The 15,392-nt window shown below is 40.9% G+C and overlaps 12 protein-coding genes across 15 annotated transcripts; 5 read left to right on the top strand and 7 right to left on the bottom strand.

Annotated features, from left to right (window-relative positions):
- Window positions 1-400: 400 nt before the first annotated feature.
- On the bottom strand, window positions 401-2,347 carry LOC119656775 (histone H4). Of its 2 annotated transcripts, none has more exons than XM_038063356.1 (2): window positions 2,015-2,347; window positions 401-1,007 (listed from the first exon to the last, which is right to left on the bottom strand). In XM_038063356.1, exon 2 carries the CDS (start codon window positions 777-779, stop codon window positions 468-470), a length of 312 nt encoding a protein of 103 aa, XP_037919284.1. In that variant the 5' UTR covers window positions 780-1,007; window positions 2,015-2,347; the 3' UTR covers window positions 401-467. The 2 variants fall into 2 exon arrangements, with proteins under 2 accessions (XP_037919284.1, XP_037919285.1); XM_038063357.1 differs by lacking the exon at window positions 2,015-2,347 and adding an exon at window positions 1,746-1,860.
- LOC119658190 (histone H3-like centromeric protein CSE4) lies at window positions 1,027-6,249 on the top strand. The gene is made up of 2 exons (XM_038065458.1): window positions 1,027-1,854; window positions 5,699-6,249. Exons 1-2 carry the CDS (start codon window positions 1,446-1,448, stop codon window positions 6,187-6,189), a joined length of 900 nt encoding a protein of 299 aa, XP_037921386.1. The 5' UTR covers window positions 1,027-1,445; the 3' UTR covers window positions 6,190-6,249.
- On the bottom strand, window positions 2,498-2,980 carry LOC119656774 (histone H2B). Its single transcript, XM_038063354.1, has one exon. It carries the CDS (start codon window positions 2,927-2,929, stop codon window positions 2,558-2,560), a length of 372 nt encoding a protein of 123 aa, XP_037919282.1. The 5' UTR covers window positions 2,930-2,980; the 3' UTR covers window positions 2,498-2,557.
- On the top strand, window positions 3,116-3,646 carry LOC119656768 (histone H2A). Its single transcript, XM_038063349.1, has one exon. It carries the CDS (start codon window positions 3,214-3,216, stop codon window positions 3,586-3,588), a length of 375 nt encoding a protein of 124 aa, XP_037919277.1. The 5' UTR covers window positions 3,116-3,213; the 3' UTR covers window positions 3,589-3,646.
- Window positions 4,734-6,699, bottom strand: LOC119656777 (histone H4). The gene is made up of 2 exons (XM_038063360.1): window positions 6,348-6,699; window positions 4,734-5,340 (listed from the first exon to the last, which is right to left on the bottom strand). The coding sequence occupies exon 2, from the start codon at window positions 5,110-5,112 to the stop codon at window positions 4,801-4,803; it is 312 nt and encodes a 103-aa protein (XP_037919288.1). The 5' UTR covers window positions 5,113-5,340; window positions 6,348-6,699; the 3' UTR covers window positions 4,734-4,800.
- A 129-nt stretch (window positions 6,700-6,828) lies between these two features.
- Window positions 6,829-7,312, bottom strand: LOC119656770 (histone H2B). Its single transcript, XM_038063351.1, has one exon. It carries the CDS (start codon window positions 7,258-7,260, stop codon window positions 6,889-6,891), a length of 372 nt encoding a protein of 123 aa, XP_037919279.1. The 5' UTR covers window positions 7,261-7,312; the 3' UTR covers window positions 6,829-6,888.
- A 188-nt stretch (window positions 7,313-7,500) lies between these two features.
- On the top strand, window positions 7,501-7,978 carry LOC119656780 (histone H2A). The gene has a single exon (XM_038063363.1). The coding sequence runs from the start codon at window positions 7,546-7,548 to the stop codon at window positions 7,918-7,920; it is 375 nt and encodes a 124-aa protein (XP_037919291.1). The 5' UTR covers window positions 7,501-7,545; the 3' UTR covers window positions 7,921-7,978.
- Window positions 7,979-9,120: 1,142 nt separating this feature from the next.
- LOC119656848 (histone H4) lies at window positions 9,121-11,003 on the bottom strand. 2 transcript variants are annotated; one of them, XM_038063499.1, is made up of 2 exons: window positions 10,671-11,003; window positions 9,121-9,663 (listed from the first exon to the last, which is right to left on the bottom strand). In XM_038063499.1, exon 2 carries the CDS (start codon window positions 9,433-9,435, stop codon window positions 9,124-9,126), a length of 312 nt encoding a protein of 103 aa, XP_037919427.1. In that variant the 5' UTR covers window positions 9,436-9,663; window positions 10,671-11,003; the 3' UTR covers window positions 9,121-9,123. The 2 variants fall into 2 exon arrangements, with proteins under 2 accessions (XP_037919427.1, XP_037919428.1); XM_038063500.1 differs by lacking the exon at window positions 10,671-11,003 and adding an exon at window positions 10,402-10,515.
- LOC119658191 (histone H3-like centromeric protein CSE4) lies at window positions 9,683-14,897 on the top strand. Its single transcript, XM_038065459.1, has 2 exons — window positions 9,683-10,510; window positions 14,347-14,897. The coding sequence occupies exons 1-2, from the start codon at window positions 10,102-10,104 to the stop codon at window positions 14,835-14,837; spliced, it is 900 nt and encodes a 299-aa protein (XP_037921387.1). The 5' UTR covers window positions 9,683-10,101; the 3' UTR covers window positions 14,838-14,897.
- Window positions 11,154-11,630, bottom strand: LOC119656844 (histone H2B). Its single transcript, XM_038063492.1, has one exon. It carries the CDS (start codon window positions 11,583-11,585, stop codon window positions 11,214-11,216), a length of 372 nt encoding a protein of 123 aa, XP_037919420.1. The 5' UTR covers window positions 11,586-11,630; the 3' UTR covers window positions 11,154-11,213.
- On the top strand, window positions 11,773-12,304 carry LOC119656837 (histone H2A). Its single transcript, XM_038063486.1, has one exon. The coding sequence runs from the start codon at window positions 11,872-11,874 to the stop codon at window positions 12,244-12,246; it is 375 nt and encodes a 124-aa protein (XP_037919414.1). The 5' UTR covers window positions 11,773-11,871; the 3' UTR covers window positions 12,247-12,304.
- Window positions 13,382-15,335, bottom strand: LOC119656846 (histone H4). 2 transcript variants are annotated; one of them, XM_038063495.1, is made up of 2 exons: window positions 14,996-15,335; window positions 13,382-13,988 (listed from the first exon to the last, which is right to left on the bottom strand). In XM_038063495.1, exon 2 carries the CDS (start codon window positions 13,758-13,760, stop codon window positions 13,449-13,451), a length of 312 nt encoding a protein of 103 aa, XP_037919423.1. In that variant the 5' UTR covers window positions 13,761-13,988; window positions 14,996-15,335; the 3' UTR covers window positions 13,382-13,448. The 2 variants fall into 2 exon arrangements, with proteins under 2 accessions (XP_037919423.1, XP_037919425.1); XM_038063497.1 differs by lacking the exon at window positions 14,996-15,335 and adding an exon at window positions 14,727-14,841.
- Between the last annotated feature and the right edge of the window lie 57 nt (window positions 15,336-15,392).

Below are 15,392 nucleotides of genomic sequence, written 5' to 3' on the forward strand. Positions count from 1 at the left end.
GGTGATCGTGATGAGTTTGTACGGATGGAAGGTGAGTTGAAGTGAAGTATTGTGATAATATATAGTATTGATATGTGAATTACAGGGAATACTCAGAAGGAATGTTGGATATATTGGGAGGATGGAAAGGTTGGTCACAAGTATTTTTCAATGTGTAATATGAAATGAATAAATAATTAATTGCGATTTTAGAGAAAGCAACAGAGTAAGTTTTAATTATGAATATGTGAATACTCGGGACAGTGTTTATATGTCTACTAATGAATTTTCACATGAATGCGTAGTTGATCAAATTGGACTGAGTGTGGAAAACTGGAAATATTCGCACTTGGAGACACATTCACTTCTGGAAAGCAAGGATTTTAATCGAAGGTAAAGTTTTACTCTTTGTTTATATAAACTTTGGCCCTGAAAAGGGCCGTTTTCTGCAATTATCTTCGAACAATATTGTTCGGTATTGTATTCGCTTAACCACCGAAACCGTAGAGGGTGCGTCCTTGACGTTTTAGTGCGTAGACTACATCCATGGCGGTGACGGTCTTCCTCTTGGCGTGTTCAGTGTATGTAACAGCGTCACGGATAACGTTTTCCAAAAACACTTTCAAGACACCACGAGTTTCCTCATAGATGAGACCTGAGATACGCTTCACACCACCTCGACGAGCCAAACGACGGATTGCTGGTTTTGTGATACCTTGGATGTTATCACGAAGAACCTTGCGATGACGCTTTGCTCCTCCTTTTCCCAATCCTTTGCCACCTTTTCCACGACCAGTCATCTTGAATATTCACTAGAAGTTACTTCGACAAGAGCTCGAAAGATACTGTCGAAGTTTTCACCCAAGCCAAAATTTATACCTTCTGAATCTTGTTCATACATGTGAATTCAGGTTTCCTCGCCTATCCGTATAGTATGTACGTACACGTCGCTATTGTAAGTATTGCAGCCAGGGATGCAGAAGATATTTTAGTCCTTAATTTATCCGAATAGATTTTAATGCACGGTTCTAAAAATATAATTACAAGAAAATAGAGAAAATATGTTTTAGAATCCGACAAAAATAAATATGTAAAATGGTACATGGTGGAGCCTGAGAAAGTCCTAGACGCAGAATTTATCTCACTAGCTGTACAAGTTGCCTAATAGTTATAAATGAAGGGGTATGAATAATAGTTATCATTGAAAATTAATGGGAAAGTAGAATAGTTAGTGAGATATTAAAATAATATAATCGAACCCATTGGAAAAAGGATCTCGAAAATATAAAATTCGGGATTGAAAATTAATCTAACGGGTCTTGAAATATGTTTGTAGTGGTGCGATGTGAGATATGTATATGGAGTAGGTTCAACTATAAATGTGAGTGGCATATGTAGGCTGGGCATATTTTGTCCGTGAGTCTCGTGAAGTAAACTTCGAACGTCGTTCATTTGAGTTTGAGAAGATGGCCCGTACTAAGCAGACAGCCCGTAAATCGACTGGTGGAAAGGCACCACGAAAACAATTGGCCACCAAGGCAGCTCGCAAGAGTGCACCAGCAACCGGAGGTGTTAAGAAGCCCCATCGTTACCGCCCAGGAACTGTAGCTCTTCGTGAAATCCGTCGTTATCAAAAGAGCACTGAACTTTTGATCCGCAAATTGCCCTTCCAACGGCTAGTTCGTGAAATCGCTCAGGATTTCAAGACTGATTTGCGTTTCCAAAGCTCAGCAGTCATGGCCCTCCAAGAAGCCAGCGAAGCTTACCTCGTCGGTTTGTTCGAAGACACCAACTTGTGCGCAATCCACGCTAAACGTGTCACTATTATGCCAAAGGACATTCAATTGGCCCGCCGTATCCGTGGTGAACGCGCTTAAGCGACAGAGTTCTTTAATTTAGAATTCAATTTAAGAAAAACGGTCCTTTTCAGGACCACAAAATCCTTAAACAGAGAGTAAAATTTTCTTAAACAATCAGAAATGAAAATTAGAAATGCTAGTTCAGTAGATAGATATTAAAAAGGAGATGTGCTTACCTATGGAAGTAATTTTCCTATCTTCACAGAAGTTTAGTTAAAAGTAGAGGATCTTTTAATGCATATATATTTAGCACGATCACTTACACTAATACTTTTGAACGATTTTGAATAACTTACATTGACTAAACTCTTAGAACGATTTTAGAATTTTCTTAATACTAACTTGTTTGCAAAATTCATTGACTAGACGCATGTTTTAAGTATCTCACGCACATATACGAATGGGTGGCCGCTTGGCTGCCAATTGCCGGCAGCTGCTGCCTTTTGTAGAGAAAAGTGGCATGTCTATGTATTAGTGTGAATGGCTAACGGAGCATGGATAGCGAGTTTGTTGGTGTGCGGATATGTGAAATCGACTTGACGCTATTAATTGGCGGCAAGGAAGTCTTCCAAGGATGATATTTTGAGGTTGGGATTGAAGAAAAGGTAAATAATTATATTGAGGAATGAAAAGTTTGTAGTTTACTCTTTGATTAATATTTTTTGTGGCCCTGAAAAGGGCCTTTTGTTCTTGCATTGGATGGCAATGCTGTTGTAGATTTACTTGGAGCTGGTGTACTTGGTAACAGCCTTTGTTCCTTCACTAACAGCGTGCTTGGCCAACTCTCCAGGAAGCAGAAGCCGGACGGCGGTCTGGATTTCCCGACTGGTGATGGTTGAGCGCTTGTTATAGTGGGCCAAACGCGAGGCTTCGGCGGCGATACGTTCGAAGATATCGTTGACGAAGCTGTTCATGATGCTCATCGCCTTTGATGAGATACCGGTGTCGGGATGGACTTGTTTCAATACTTTGTAAATGTAGATTGCGTAGCTCTCCTTCCTCCTCTTCTTCTTTTTCTTATCTCCTTTCGAGATATTCTTCTGGGCCTTTCCGGCCTTCTTGGCTGCTTTTCCACTGGTCTTTGGCGGCATCGTAACTTCTCAGTTCGAATAACACGGTCCAACTGTATCTGCAATTCCTTTGAACAGATATTTATACATAGGAGACGAAAAACGCACACATCCAACGCACTTTTTCTCGGTAATAGGATGAGTAATCCACCACTACACTAATAGATTTTCGGAATCAGGAGCAGCGGTGGCGAGTATAAATGTTAGTCAGAGGTAGCGGCGAGGCCAAGACTGAACTATACGTTCGTGGACTCAGGTCGTGCGCTCTAGTTTGCTGAAAGTCAAGTAATAAATTTTTATTAAACATGTCTGGCCGTGGTAAAGGAGGAAAAGTTAAGGGAAAGGCAAAGTCCCGATCAAACCGTGCTGGACTTCAATTCCCCGTCGGTCGTATCCATCGTCTGTTGAAGAAGGGAAACTATGCTGAACGTGTTGGTGCTGGCGCTCCAGTATATTTGGCTGCCGTGATGGAGTACTTGGCTGCTGAAGTCCTCGAGTTGGCCGGTAACGCTGCCCGTGACAACAAGAAAACCAGGATCATCCCAAGGCATTTGCAATTGGCCATCCGTAACGACGAAGAATTGAACAAACTTCTGTCTGGAGTAACCATCGCTCAAGGTGGTGTACTTCCAAACATCCAAGCTGTTCTTTTGCCAAAGAAGACAGAAAAGAAAGCTTAAGAAATTCCATCTGTGAAGCTGCATCAAAAAATCAACCGTCCTTTTCAGGACGACAAAATACGCAAGCGAAGAGTAAAGAGAATATTTGAATTCGTTCATAAGCAATTCGGCTTAATAATCGATATTGATAATTTACAAGTGCGAAGCGAAAAGTAAAGAAAAAATATTTTGATGTTGATACTAATTGAATTCGTTCGTACAGAATTCGAATTAAGAATGAAAATTGATAATTTAGAAGTGGATTGAACCATTGATAGCGTAGTGTTTGATGGTTTGACATGTACGGAGGTTGGGGAAAGTGGGAGGATATTTGATTTGGACAATGGTGAAATCGATCGGTGAAAATTTGCGGTAAAGGGTGAAGTATTGGATTGTTTTTACAGCGAACAATCGTGAAATTAGATAGAATAGCAAAAATTAATTGTTTTAGCGGATAGAGAAAACTTTTTGATTTTGGAAAAGTTTGCAAAGCACTGCACTGCTCGATGCGTATTGACATTTGCGGTTTAGTGCAGGTGTACGGGTGGCACCGAACTCGACTTGCAGCCGTACTTAAACCGGACGGAGCGAGTGGAGTCGAGTTGTACCGGGCATATTGGTTGGCACCGGGCTCCGCGCTCGACTTGTAGCCGTACTTAAAAAGGACGGACCGAGCCGAGCGGAGTTTTGGGGAAATTTTATTCGCAGTTCGGGTCGGAATTGAAGTGAGAAGTTCGAAATGAAAAGTTTTTGGCGGTGATCGTGATGAGTTTGTACGGATGGAAGGTGAGTTGAAGTGAAGTATTGTGATAATATATAGTATTGATATGTGAATTACAGGGAATACTCAGAAGGAATGTTGGATATATTGGGAGGATGGAAAGGTTAGGTCACAAGTATTTTTTCAATGTGTAATATGAAATGAATAAATAATTAATTGCGATTTTAGAGAAAGCATCAGAGTAAGTTTTAATTATGAATATGTGAATACTCGGGACAGTGTTTATATGTCTACTAATGAATTTTCACATCAATGCGTAGTTGATCAAATTGGACTGAGTGTGACTTCAATCTATGAAAGATGAGTGTTGCACTTGGAGACACATTCACTTCTGGAAAGCAAGGATTTCAATCGAAGGTAAAGTTTTACTCTTTGTTTATATAAACTTTGGCCCTGAAAAGGGCCGTTTTCTGCAATTCTCTTCGAACAATATTGTTCGGTATTGTATTCGCTTAACCACCGAAACCGTAGAGGGTGCGTCCTTGGCGTTTTAGTGCGTAGACTACATCCATGGCGGTGACGGTCTTCCTCTTGGCGTGTTCAGTGTATGTAACAGCGTCACGGATAACGTTTTCCAAAAACACTTTCAAGACACCACGAGTTTCCTCATAGATGAGACCTGAGATACGCTTCACACCACCTCGACGAGCCAAACGACGGATTGCTGGTTTTGTGATACCTTGGATGTTATCACGAAGAACCTTGCGATGACGCTTTGCTCCTCCTTTTCCCAATCCTTTGCCACCTTTTCCACGACCAGTCATCTTGAATATTCACTAGAAGTTACTTCGACAAGAGCTCGAAAGATACTGTCGAAGTTTTCACCCAAGCCAAAATTTATACCTTCTGAATCTTGTTCATACATGTGAATTCAGGTTTCCTCGCCTATCCGTATAGTATGTACGTACACGTCGCTATTGTAAGTATTGCAGCCAGGGATGCAGAAGATATTTTAGTCCTTAATTTATCCGAATAGATTTTAATGCACGGTTCTAAAAATATAATTACAAGAAAATAGAGAAAATATGTTTTAGAATCCGACAAAAATAAATATGTAAAATGGTACATGGTGGAGCCTGAGAAAGTCCTAGACGCAGAATTTATCTCACTAGCTGTACAAGTTGCCTAATAGTTATAAATGAAGGGGTATGAATAATAGTTATCATTGAAAATTAATGGGAAAGTAGAATAGTTAGTGAGATATTAAAATAATATAATCGAACCCATTGGAAAAAGGATCTCGAAAATATAAAATTCGGGATTGAAAATTAATCTAACGGGTCTTGAAATATGTTTGTAGTGGTGCGATGTGAGATATGTATATGGAGTAGGTTCAACTATAAATGTGAGTGGCATATGTAGGCTGGGCATATTTTGTCCGTGAGTCTCGTGAAGTAAACTTCGAACGTCGTTCATTTGAGTTTGAGAAGATGGCCCGTACTAAGCAGACAGCCCGTAAATCGACTGGTGGAAAGGCACCACGAAAACAATTGGCCACCAAGGCAGCTCGCAAGAGTGCACCAGCAACCGGAGGTGTTAAGAAGCCCCATCGTTACCGCCCAGGAACTGTAGCTCTTCGTGAAATCCGTCGTTATCAAAAGAGCACTGAACTTTTGATCCGCAAATTGCCCTTCCAACGGCTAGTTCGTGAAATCGCTCAGGATTTCAAGACTGATTTGCGTTTCCAAAGCTCAGCAGTCATGGCCCTCCAAGAAGCCAGCGAAGCTTACCTCGTCGGTTTGTTCGAAGACACCAACTTGTGCGCAATCCACGCTAAACGTGTCACTATTATGCCAAAGGACATTCAATTGGCCCGCCGTATCCGTGGTGAACGCGCTTAAGCGACAGAGTTCTTTAATTTAGAATTCAATTTAAGAAAAACGGTCCTTTTCAGGACCACAAAATCCTTAAACAGAGAGTAAAATTTTCTTAAACAATCAGAAATGAAAATTAGAAATGCTAGTTCAGTAGATAGATATTAAAAAGGAGATGTGCTTACCTATGGAAGTAATTTTCCTATCTTCACAGAAGTTTAGTTAAAAGTAGAGGATCTTTTAATGCATATATATTTAGCACGATCACTTACACTAATACTTTTGAACGATTTTGAATAACTTACATTGACTAAACTCTTAGAACGATTTTAGAATTTTCTTAATACTAACTTGTTTGCAAAATTCATTGACTAGACGCATGTTTTAAGTATCTCACGCACATATACGAATGGGTGGCCGCTTGGCTGCCAATTGCCGGCAGCTGCTGCCTTTTGTAGAGAAAAGTGGCATGTCTATGTATTAGTGTGAATGGCTAACGGAGCATGGATAGCGAGTTTGTTGGTGTGCGGATATGTGAAATCGACTTGACGCTATTAATTGGCGGCAAGGAAGTCTTCCAAGGATGATATTTTGAGGTTGGGTTGAAGAAAAGGTAAATAATTATATTGAGGAATGAAAAGTTTGTAGTTTACTCTTTGATAATATTTTTTGTGGCCCTGAAAAGGGCCTTTTGTTCTTGCATTGGATGGCAATGCTGTTGTAGATTTACTTGGAGCTGGTGTACTTGGTAACAGCCTTTGTTCCTTCACTAACAGCGTGCTTGGCCAACTCTCCAGGAAGCAGAAGCCGGACGGCGGTCTGGATTTCCCGACTGGTGATGGTTGAGCGCTTGTTATAGTGGGCCAAACGCGAGGCTTCGGCGGCGATACGTTCGAAGATATCGTTGACGAAGCTGTTCATGATGCTCATCGCCTTTGATGAGATACCGGTGTCGGGATGGACTTGTTTCAATACTTTGTAAATGTAGATTGCGTAGCTCTCCTTCCTCCTCTTCTTCTTTTTCTTATCTCCTTTCGAGATATTCTTCTGGGCCTTTCCGGCCTTCTTGGCTGCTTTTCCACTGGTCTTTGGCGGCATCGTAACTTCTCAGTTCGAATAACACGGTCCAACTGTATCTGCAATTCCTTTGAACAGATATTTATACATAGGAGACGAAAAACGCACACATCCAACGCACTTTTTCTCGGTAATAGGATGAGTAATCCACCACTACACTAATAGATTTTCGGAATCAGGAGCGGCGGTGGCGAGTATAAATGTTAGTCAGAGGTAGCGGCGAGGCCAAGACTGAACTATACGTTCGTGGACTCAAGGTCGTGCGCTCTAGTTTGCTGAAAGTCAAGTAATAAATTTTTATTAAACATGTCTGGCCGTGGTAAAGGAGGAAAAGTTAAGGGAAAGGCAAAGTCCCGATCAAACCGTGCTGGACTTCAATTCCCCGTCGGTCGTATCCATCGTCTGTTGAAGAAGGGAAACTATGCTGAACGTGTTGGTGCTGGCGCTCCAGTATATTTGGCTGCCGTGATGGAGTACTTGGCTGCTGAAGTCCTCGAGTTGGCCGGTAACGCTGCCCGTGACAACAAGAAGACCAGGATCATCCCAAGGCATTTGCAATTGGCCATCCGTAACGACGAAGAATTGAACAAACTTCTGTCTGGAGTAACCATCGCTCAAGGTGGTGTACTTCCAAACATCCAAGCTGTTCTTTTGCCAAAGAAGACAGAAAAGAAAGCTTAAGAAATTCCATCTGTGAAGCTGCATCAAAAAATCAACCGTCCTTTTCAGGACGACAAAATACGCAAGCGAAGAGTAAAGAGAATATTTGAATTCGTTCATAAGCAATTCGGCTTAATAATCGATATTGATAATTTACAAGTGCGAAGCGAAAAGTAAAGAAAAAATATTTTGATGTTGATACTAATTGAATTCGTTCGTACAGAATTCGAATTAAGAATGAAAATTGATAATTTAGAAGTGGATTGAACCATTGATAGCGTAGTGTTTGATGGTTTGACATGTACGGAGGTTGGGGAAAGTGGGAGGATATTTGATTTGGACAATGGTGAAATCGATCGGTGAAAATTTGCGGTAAAGGGTGAAGTATTGGATTGTTTTTACAGCGAACAATCGTGAAATTAGATAGAATAGCAAAAATTAATTGTTTTAGCGGATAGAGAAAACTTTTTGATTTTGGAAAAGTTTGCAAAGCACTGCACTGCTCGATGCGTATTGACATTTGCGGTTTAGTGCAGGTGTACGGGTGGCACCGAACTCGACTTGCAGCCGTACTTAAACCGGACGGAGCGAGTGGAGTCGAGTTGTACCGGGCATATTGGTTGGCACCGGGCTCCGCGCTCGACTTGTAGCCGTACTTAAAAAGGACGGACCGAGCCGAGCGGAGTTTTGGGGAAATTTTATTCGCAGTTCGGGTCGGAATTGAAGTGAGAAGTTCGAAATGAAAAGTTTTTGGCGGTGATCGTGATGAGTTTGTACGGATGGAAGGTGAGTTGAAGTGAAGTATTGTGATAATATATAGTATTGATATGTGAATTACAGGGAATACTCAGAAGGAATGTTGGATATATTGGGAGGATGGAAAGGTTGGTCACAAGTATTTTTCAATGTGTAATATGAAATGAATAAATAATTAATTGCGATTTTAGAGAAAGCAATCAGAGTAAGTTTTAATTATGAATATGTGAATACTCGGGACAGTGTTTATATGTCTACTAATGAATTTTCACATGAATGCGTAGTTGATCAAATTGGACTGAGTGTGGAAAACTGGAAATATTCGCACTTGGAGACACATTCACTTCTGGAAAGCAAGGATTTTAATCGAAGGTAAAGTTTTACTCTTTGTTTATATAAACTTTGGCCCTGAAAAGGGCCGTTTTCTGCAATTCTCTTCGAACAATATTGTTCGGTACTTGTATTCGCTTAACCACCGAAACCGTAGAGGGTGCGTCCTTGGCGTTTTAGTGCGTAGACTACATCCATGGCGGTGACGGTCTTCCTCTTGGCGTGTTCAGTGTATGTAACAGCGTCACGGATAACGTTTTCCAAAAACACTTTCAAGACACCACGAGTTTCCTCATAGATGAGACCTGAGATACGCTTCACACCACCTCGACGAGCCAAACGACGGATTGCTGGTTTTGTGATACCTTGGATGTTATCACGAAGAACCTTGCGATGACGCTTTGCTCCTCCTTTTCCCAATCCTTTGCCACCTTTTCCACGACCAGTCATCTTGAATATTCACTAGAAGTTACTTCGACAAGAGCTCGAAAGATACTGTCGAAGTTTTCACCCAAGCCAAAATTTATACCTTCTGAATCTTGTTCATACATGTGAATTCAGGTTTCCTCGCCTATCCGTATAGTATGTACGTACACGTCGCTATTGTAAGTATTGCAGCCAGGGATGCAGAAGATATTTTAGTCCTTAATTTATCCGAATAGATTTTAATGCACGGTTCTAAAAATATAATTACAAGAAAATAGAGAAAATATGTTTTAGAATCCGACAAAAATAAATATGTAAAATGGTACATGGTGGAGCCTGAGAAAGTCCTAGACGCAGAATTTATCTCACTAGCTGTACAAGTTGCCTAATAGTTATAAATGAAGGGGTATGAATAATAGTTATCATTGAAAATTAATGGGAAAGTAGAATAGTTAGTGAGATATTAAAATAATATAATCGAACCCATTGGAAAAAGGATCTCGAAAATATAAAATTCGGGATTGAAAATTAATCTAACGGGTCTTGAAATATGTTTGTAGTGGTGCGATGTGAGATATGTATATGGAGTAGGTTCAACTATAAATGTGAGTGGCATATGTAGGCTGGGCATATTTTGTCCGTGAGTCTCGTGAAGTAAACTTCGAACGTCGTTCATTTGAGTTTGAGAAGATGGCCCGTACTAAGCAGACAGCCCGTAAATCGACTGGTGGAAAGGCACCACGAAAACAATTGGCCACCAAGGCAGCTCGCAAGAGTGCACCAGCAACCGGAGGTGTTAAGAAGCCCCATCGTTACCGCCCAGGAACTGTAGCTCTTCGTGAAATCCGTCGTTATCAAAAGAGCACTGAACTTTTGATCCGCAAATTGCCCTTCCAACGGCTAGTTCGTGAAATCGCTCAGGATTTCAAGACTGATTTGCGTTTCCAAAGCTCAGCAGTCATGGCCCTCCAAGAAGCCAGCGAAGCTTACCTCGTCGGTTTGTTCGAAGACACCAACTTGTGCGCAATCCACGCTAAACGTGTCACTATTATGCCAAAGGACATTCAATTGGCCCGCCGTATCCGTGGTGAACGCGCTTAAGCGACAGAGTTCTTTAATTTAGAATTCAATTTAAGAAAAACGGTCCTTTTCAGGACCACAAAATCCTTAAACAGAGAGTAAAATTTTCTTAAACAATCAGAAATGAAAATTAGAAATGCTAGTTCAGTAGATAGATATTAAAAAGGAGATGTGCTTACCTATGGAAGTAATTTTCCTATCTTCACAGAAGTTTAGTTAAAAGTAGAGGATCTTTTAATGCATATATATTTAGCACGATCACTTACACTAATACTTTTGAACGATTTTGAATAACTTACATTGACTAAACTCTTAGAACGATTTTAGAATTTTCTTAATACTAACTTGTTTGCAAAATTCATTGACTAGACGCATGTTTTAAGTATCTCACGCACATATACGAATGGGTGGCCGCTTGGCTGCCAATTGCCGGCAGCTGCTGCCTTTTGTAGAGAAAAGTGGCATGTCTATGTATTAGTGTGAATGGCTAACGGAGCATGGATAGCGAGTTTGTTGGTGTGCGGATATGTGAAATCGACTTGACGCTATTAATTGGCGGCAAGGAAGTCTTCCAAGGATGATATTTTGAGGTTGGGATTGAAGAAAAGGTAAATAATTATATTGAGGAATGAAAAGTTTGTAGTTTACTCTTTGATTAATATTTTTTGTGGCCCTGAAAAGGGCCTTTTGTTCTTGCATTGGATGGCAATGCTGTTGTAGATTTACTTGGAGCTGGTGTACTTGGTAACAGCCTTTGTTCCTTCACTAACAGCGTGCTTGGCCAACTCTCCAGGAAGCAGAAGCCGGACGGCGGTCTGGATTTCCCGACTGGTGATGGTTGAGCGCTTGTTATAGTGGGCCAAACGCGAGGCTTCGGCGGCGATACGTTCGAAGATATCGTTGACGAAGCTGTTCATGATGCTCATCGCCTTTGATGAGATACCGGTGTCGGGATGGACTTGTTTCAATACTTTGTAAATGTAGATTGCGTAGCTCTCCTTCCTCCTCTTCTTCTTTTTCTTATCTCCTTTCGAGATATTCTTCTGGGCCTTTCCGGCCTTCTTGGCTGCTTTTCCACTGGTCTTTGGCGGCATCGTAACTTCTCAGTTCGAATAACACGGTCCAACTGTATCTGCAATTCCTTTGAACAGATATTTATACATAGGAGGACGAAATACGCACACATCCAACGCACTTTTTCTCGGTAATAGGATGAGTAATCCACCACTACACTAATAGATTTTCGGAATCAGGAGCAGCGGCTGGCGAGTATAAATGTTAGTCAGAGGTAGCGGCGAGGCCAAGACTGAACTATACGTTCGTGGACTCAGGTCGTGCGCTCTAGTTTGCTGAAAGTCAAGTAATAAATTTTTATTAAACATGTCTGGCCGTGGTAAAGGAGGAAAAGTTAAGGGAAAGGCAAAGTCCCGATCAAACCGTGCTGGACTTCAATTCCCCGTCGGTCGTATCCATCGTCTGTTGAAGAAGGGAAACTATGCTGAACGTGTTGGTGCTGGCGCTCCAGTATATTTGGCTGCCGTGATGGAGTACTTGGCTGCTGAAGTCCTCGAGTTGGCCGGTAACGCTGCCCGTGACAACAAGAAGACCAGGATCATCCCAAGGCATTTGCAATTGGCCATCCGTAACGACGAAGAATTGAACAAACTTCTGTCTGGAGTAACCATCGCTCAAGGTGGTGTACTTCCAAACATCCAAGCTGTTCTTTTGCCAAAGAAGACAGAAAAGAAAGCTTAAGAAATTCCATCTGTGAAGCTGCATCAAAAAATCAACCGTCCTTTTCAGGACGACAAAATACGCAAGCGAAGAGTAAAGAGAATATTTGAATTCGTTCATAAGCAATTCGGCTTAATAATCGATATTGATAATTTACAAGTGCGAAGCGAAAAGTAAAGAAAAAATAATTTGATGATGATACTAATTGAATTCGTTCGTACAGAATTCGAATTAAGAATGAAAATTGATAATTTAGAAGTGGATTGAACCATTGATAGCGTAGTGTTTGATGGTTTGACATGTACGGAGGTTGGGGAAAGTGGGAGGATATTTGATTTGGACAATGGTGAAATCGATCGGTGAAAATTTGCGGTAAAGGGTGAAGTATTGGATTGTTTTTACAGCGAACAATCGTGAAATTAGATAGAATAGCAAAAATTAATTGTTTTAGCGGATAGAGAAAACTTTTTGATTTTGGAAAAGTTTGCAAAGCACTGCACTGCTCGATGCGTATTGACATTTGCGGTTTAGTGCAGGTGTACGGGTGGCACCGAACTCGACTTGCAGCCGTACTTAAACCGGACGGAGCGAGTGGAGTCGAGTTGTACCGGGCATATTGGTTGGCACCGGGCTCCGCGCTCGACTTGTAGCCGTACTTAAAAAGGACGGACCGAGCCGAGCGGAGTTTTGGGGAAATTTTATTCGCAGTTCGGGTCGGAATTGAAGTGAGAAGTTCGAAATGAAAAGTTTTTGGCGGTGATCGTGATGAGTTTGTACGGATGGAAGGTGAGTTGAAGTGAAGTATTGTGATAATATATAGTATTGATATGTGAATTACAGGGAATACTCAGAAGGAATGTTGGATATATTGGGAGGATGGAAAGGTTAGGTCACAAGTATTTTTCAATGTGTAATATGAAATGAATAAATAATTAATTGCGATTTTAGAGAAAGCATCAGAGTAAGTTTTAATTATGAATATGTGAATACTCGGGACAGTGTTTATATGTCTACTAATGAATTTTCACATCAATGCGTAGTTGATCAAATTGGACTGAGTGTGGAAAACTGGAAATATTCGCACTTGGAGACACATTCACTTCTGGAAAGCAAGGATTTCAATCGAAGGTAAAGTTTTACTCTTTGTTTATATAAACTTTGGCCCTGAAAAGGGCCGTTTTCTGCAATTCTCTTCGAACAATATTGTTCGGTATTGTATTCGCTTAACCACCGAAACCGTAGAGGGTGCGTCCTTGGCGTTTTAGTGCGTAGACTACATCCATGGCGGTGACGGTCTTCCTCTTGGCGTGTTCAGTGTATGTAACAGCGTCACGGATAACGTTTTCCAAAAACACTTTCAAGACACCACGAGTTTCCTCATAGATGAGACCTGAGATACGCTTCACACCACCTCGACGAGCCAAACGACGGATTGCTGGTTTTGTGATACCTTGGATGTTATCACGAAGAACCTTGCGATGACGCTTTGCTCCTCCTTTTCCCAATCCTTTGCCACCTTTTCCACGACCAGTCATCTTGAATATTCACTAGAAGTTACTTCGACAAGAGCTCGAAAGATACTGTCGAAGTTTTCACCCAAGCCAAAATTTATACCTTCTGAATCTTGTTCATACATGTGAATTCAGGTTTCCTCGCCTATCCGTATAGTATGTACGTACACGTCGCTATTGTAAGTATTGCAGCCAGGGATGCAGAAGATATTTTAGTCCTTAATTTATCCGAATAGATTTTAATGCACGGTTCTAAAAATATAATTACAAGAAAATAGAGAAAATATGTTTTAGAATCCGACAAAAATAAATATGTAAAATGGTACATGGTGGAGCCTGAGAAAGTCCTAGACGCAGAATTTATCTCACTAGCTGTACAAGTTGCCTAATAGTTATAAATGAAGGGGTATGAATAATAGTTATCATTGAAAATTAATGGGAAAGTAGAATAGTTAGTGAGATATTAAAATAATATAATCGAACCCATTGGAAAAAGGATCTCGAAAATATAAAATTCGGGATTGAAAATTAATCTAACGGGTCTTGAAATATGTTTGTAGTGGTGCGATGTGAGATATGTATATGGAGTAGGTTCAACTATAAATGTGAGTGGCATATGTAGGCTGGGCATATTTTGTCCGTGAGTCTCGTGAAGTAAACTTCGAACGTCGTTCATTTGAGTTTGAGAAGATGGCCCGTACTAAGCAGACAGCCCGTAAATCGACTGGTGGAAAGGCACCACGAAAACAATTGGCCACCAAGGCAGCTCGCAAGAGTGCACCAGCAACCGGAGGTGTTAAGAAGCCCCATCGTTACCGCCCAGGAACTGTAGCTCTTCGTGAAATCCGTCGTTATCAAAAGAGCACTGAACTTTTGATCCGCAAATTGCCCTTCCAACGGCTAGTTCGTGAAATCGCTCAGGATTTCAAGACTGATTTGCGTTTCCAAAGCTCAGCAGTCATGGCCCTCCAAGAAGCCAGCGAAGCTTACCTCGTCGGTTTGTTCGAAGACACCAACTTGTGCGCAATCCACGCTAAACGTGTCACTATTATGCCAAAGGACATTCAATTGGCCCGCCGTATCCGTGGTGAACGCGCTTAAGCGACAGAGTTCTTTAATTTAGAATTCAATTTAAGAAAAACGGTCCTTTTCAGGACCACAAAATCCTTAAACAGAGAGTAAAATTTTCTTAAACAATCAGAAATGAAAATTAGAAATGCTAGTTCAGTAGATAGATATTAAAAAGGAGATGTGCTTACCTATGGAAGTAATTTTCCTATCTTCACAGAAGTTTAGTTAAAAGTAGAGGATCTTTTAATGCATATATATTTAGCACGATCACTTACACTAATACTTTTGAACGATTTTGAATAACTTACATTGACTAAACTCTTAGAACGATTTTAGAATTTTCTTAATACTAACTTGTTTGCAAAATTCATTGACTAGACGCATGTTTTAAGTATCTCACGCACATATACGAATGGGTGGCCGCTTGGCTGCCAATTGCCGGCAGCTGCTGCCTTTTGTAGAGAAAAGTGGCATGTCTATGTATTAGTGTGAATGGCTAACGGAGCATGGATAGCGAGTTTGTTGGTGTGCGGATATGTGAAATCGACTTGACGCTATTAATTGGCGGCAAGGAAGTCTTCCAAG

The sequence above is a fragment of the Hermetia illucens genome, chromosome 5 (genome assembly GCF_905115235.1).
Source record: "Hermetia illucens chromosome 5, iHerIll2.2.curated.20191125, whole genome shotgun sequence".
NCBI lineage: Eukaryota > Metazoa > Arthropoda > Insecta > Diptera > Stratiomyidae > Hermetia > Hermetia illucens.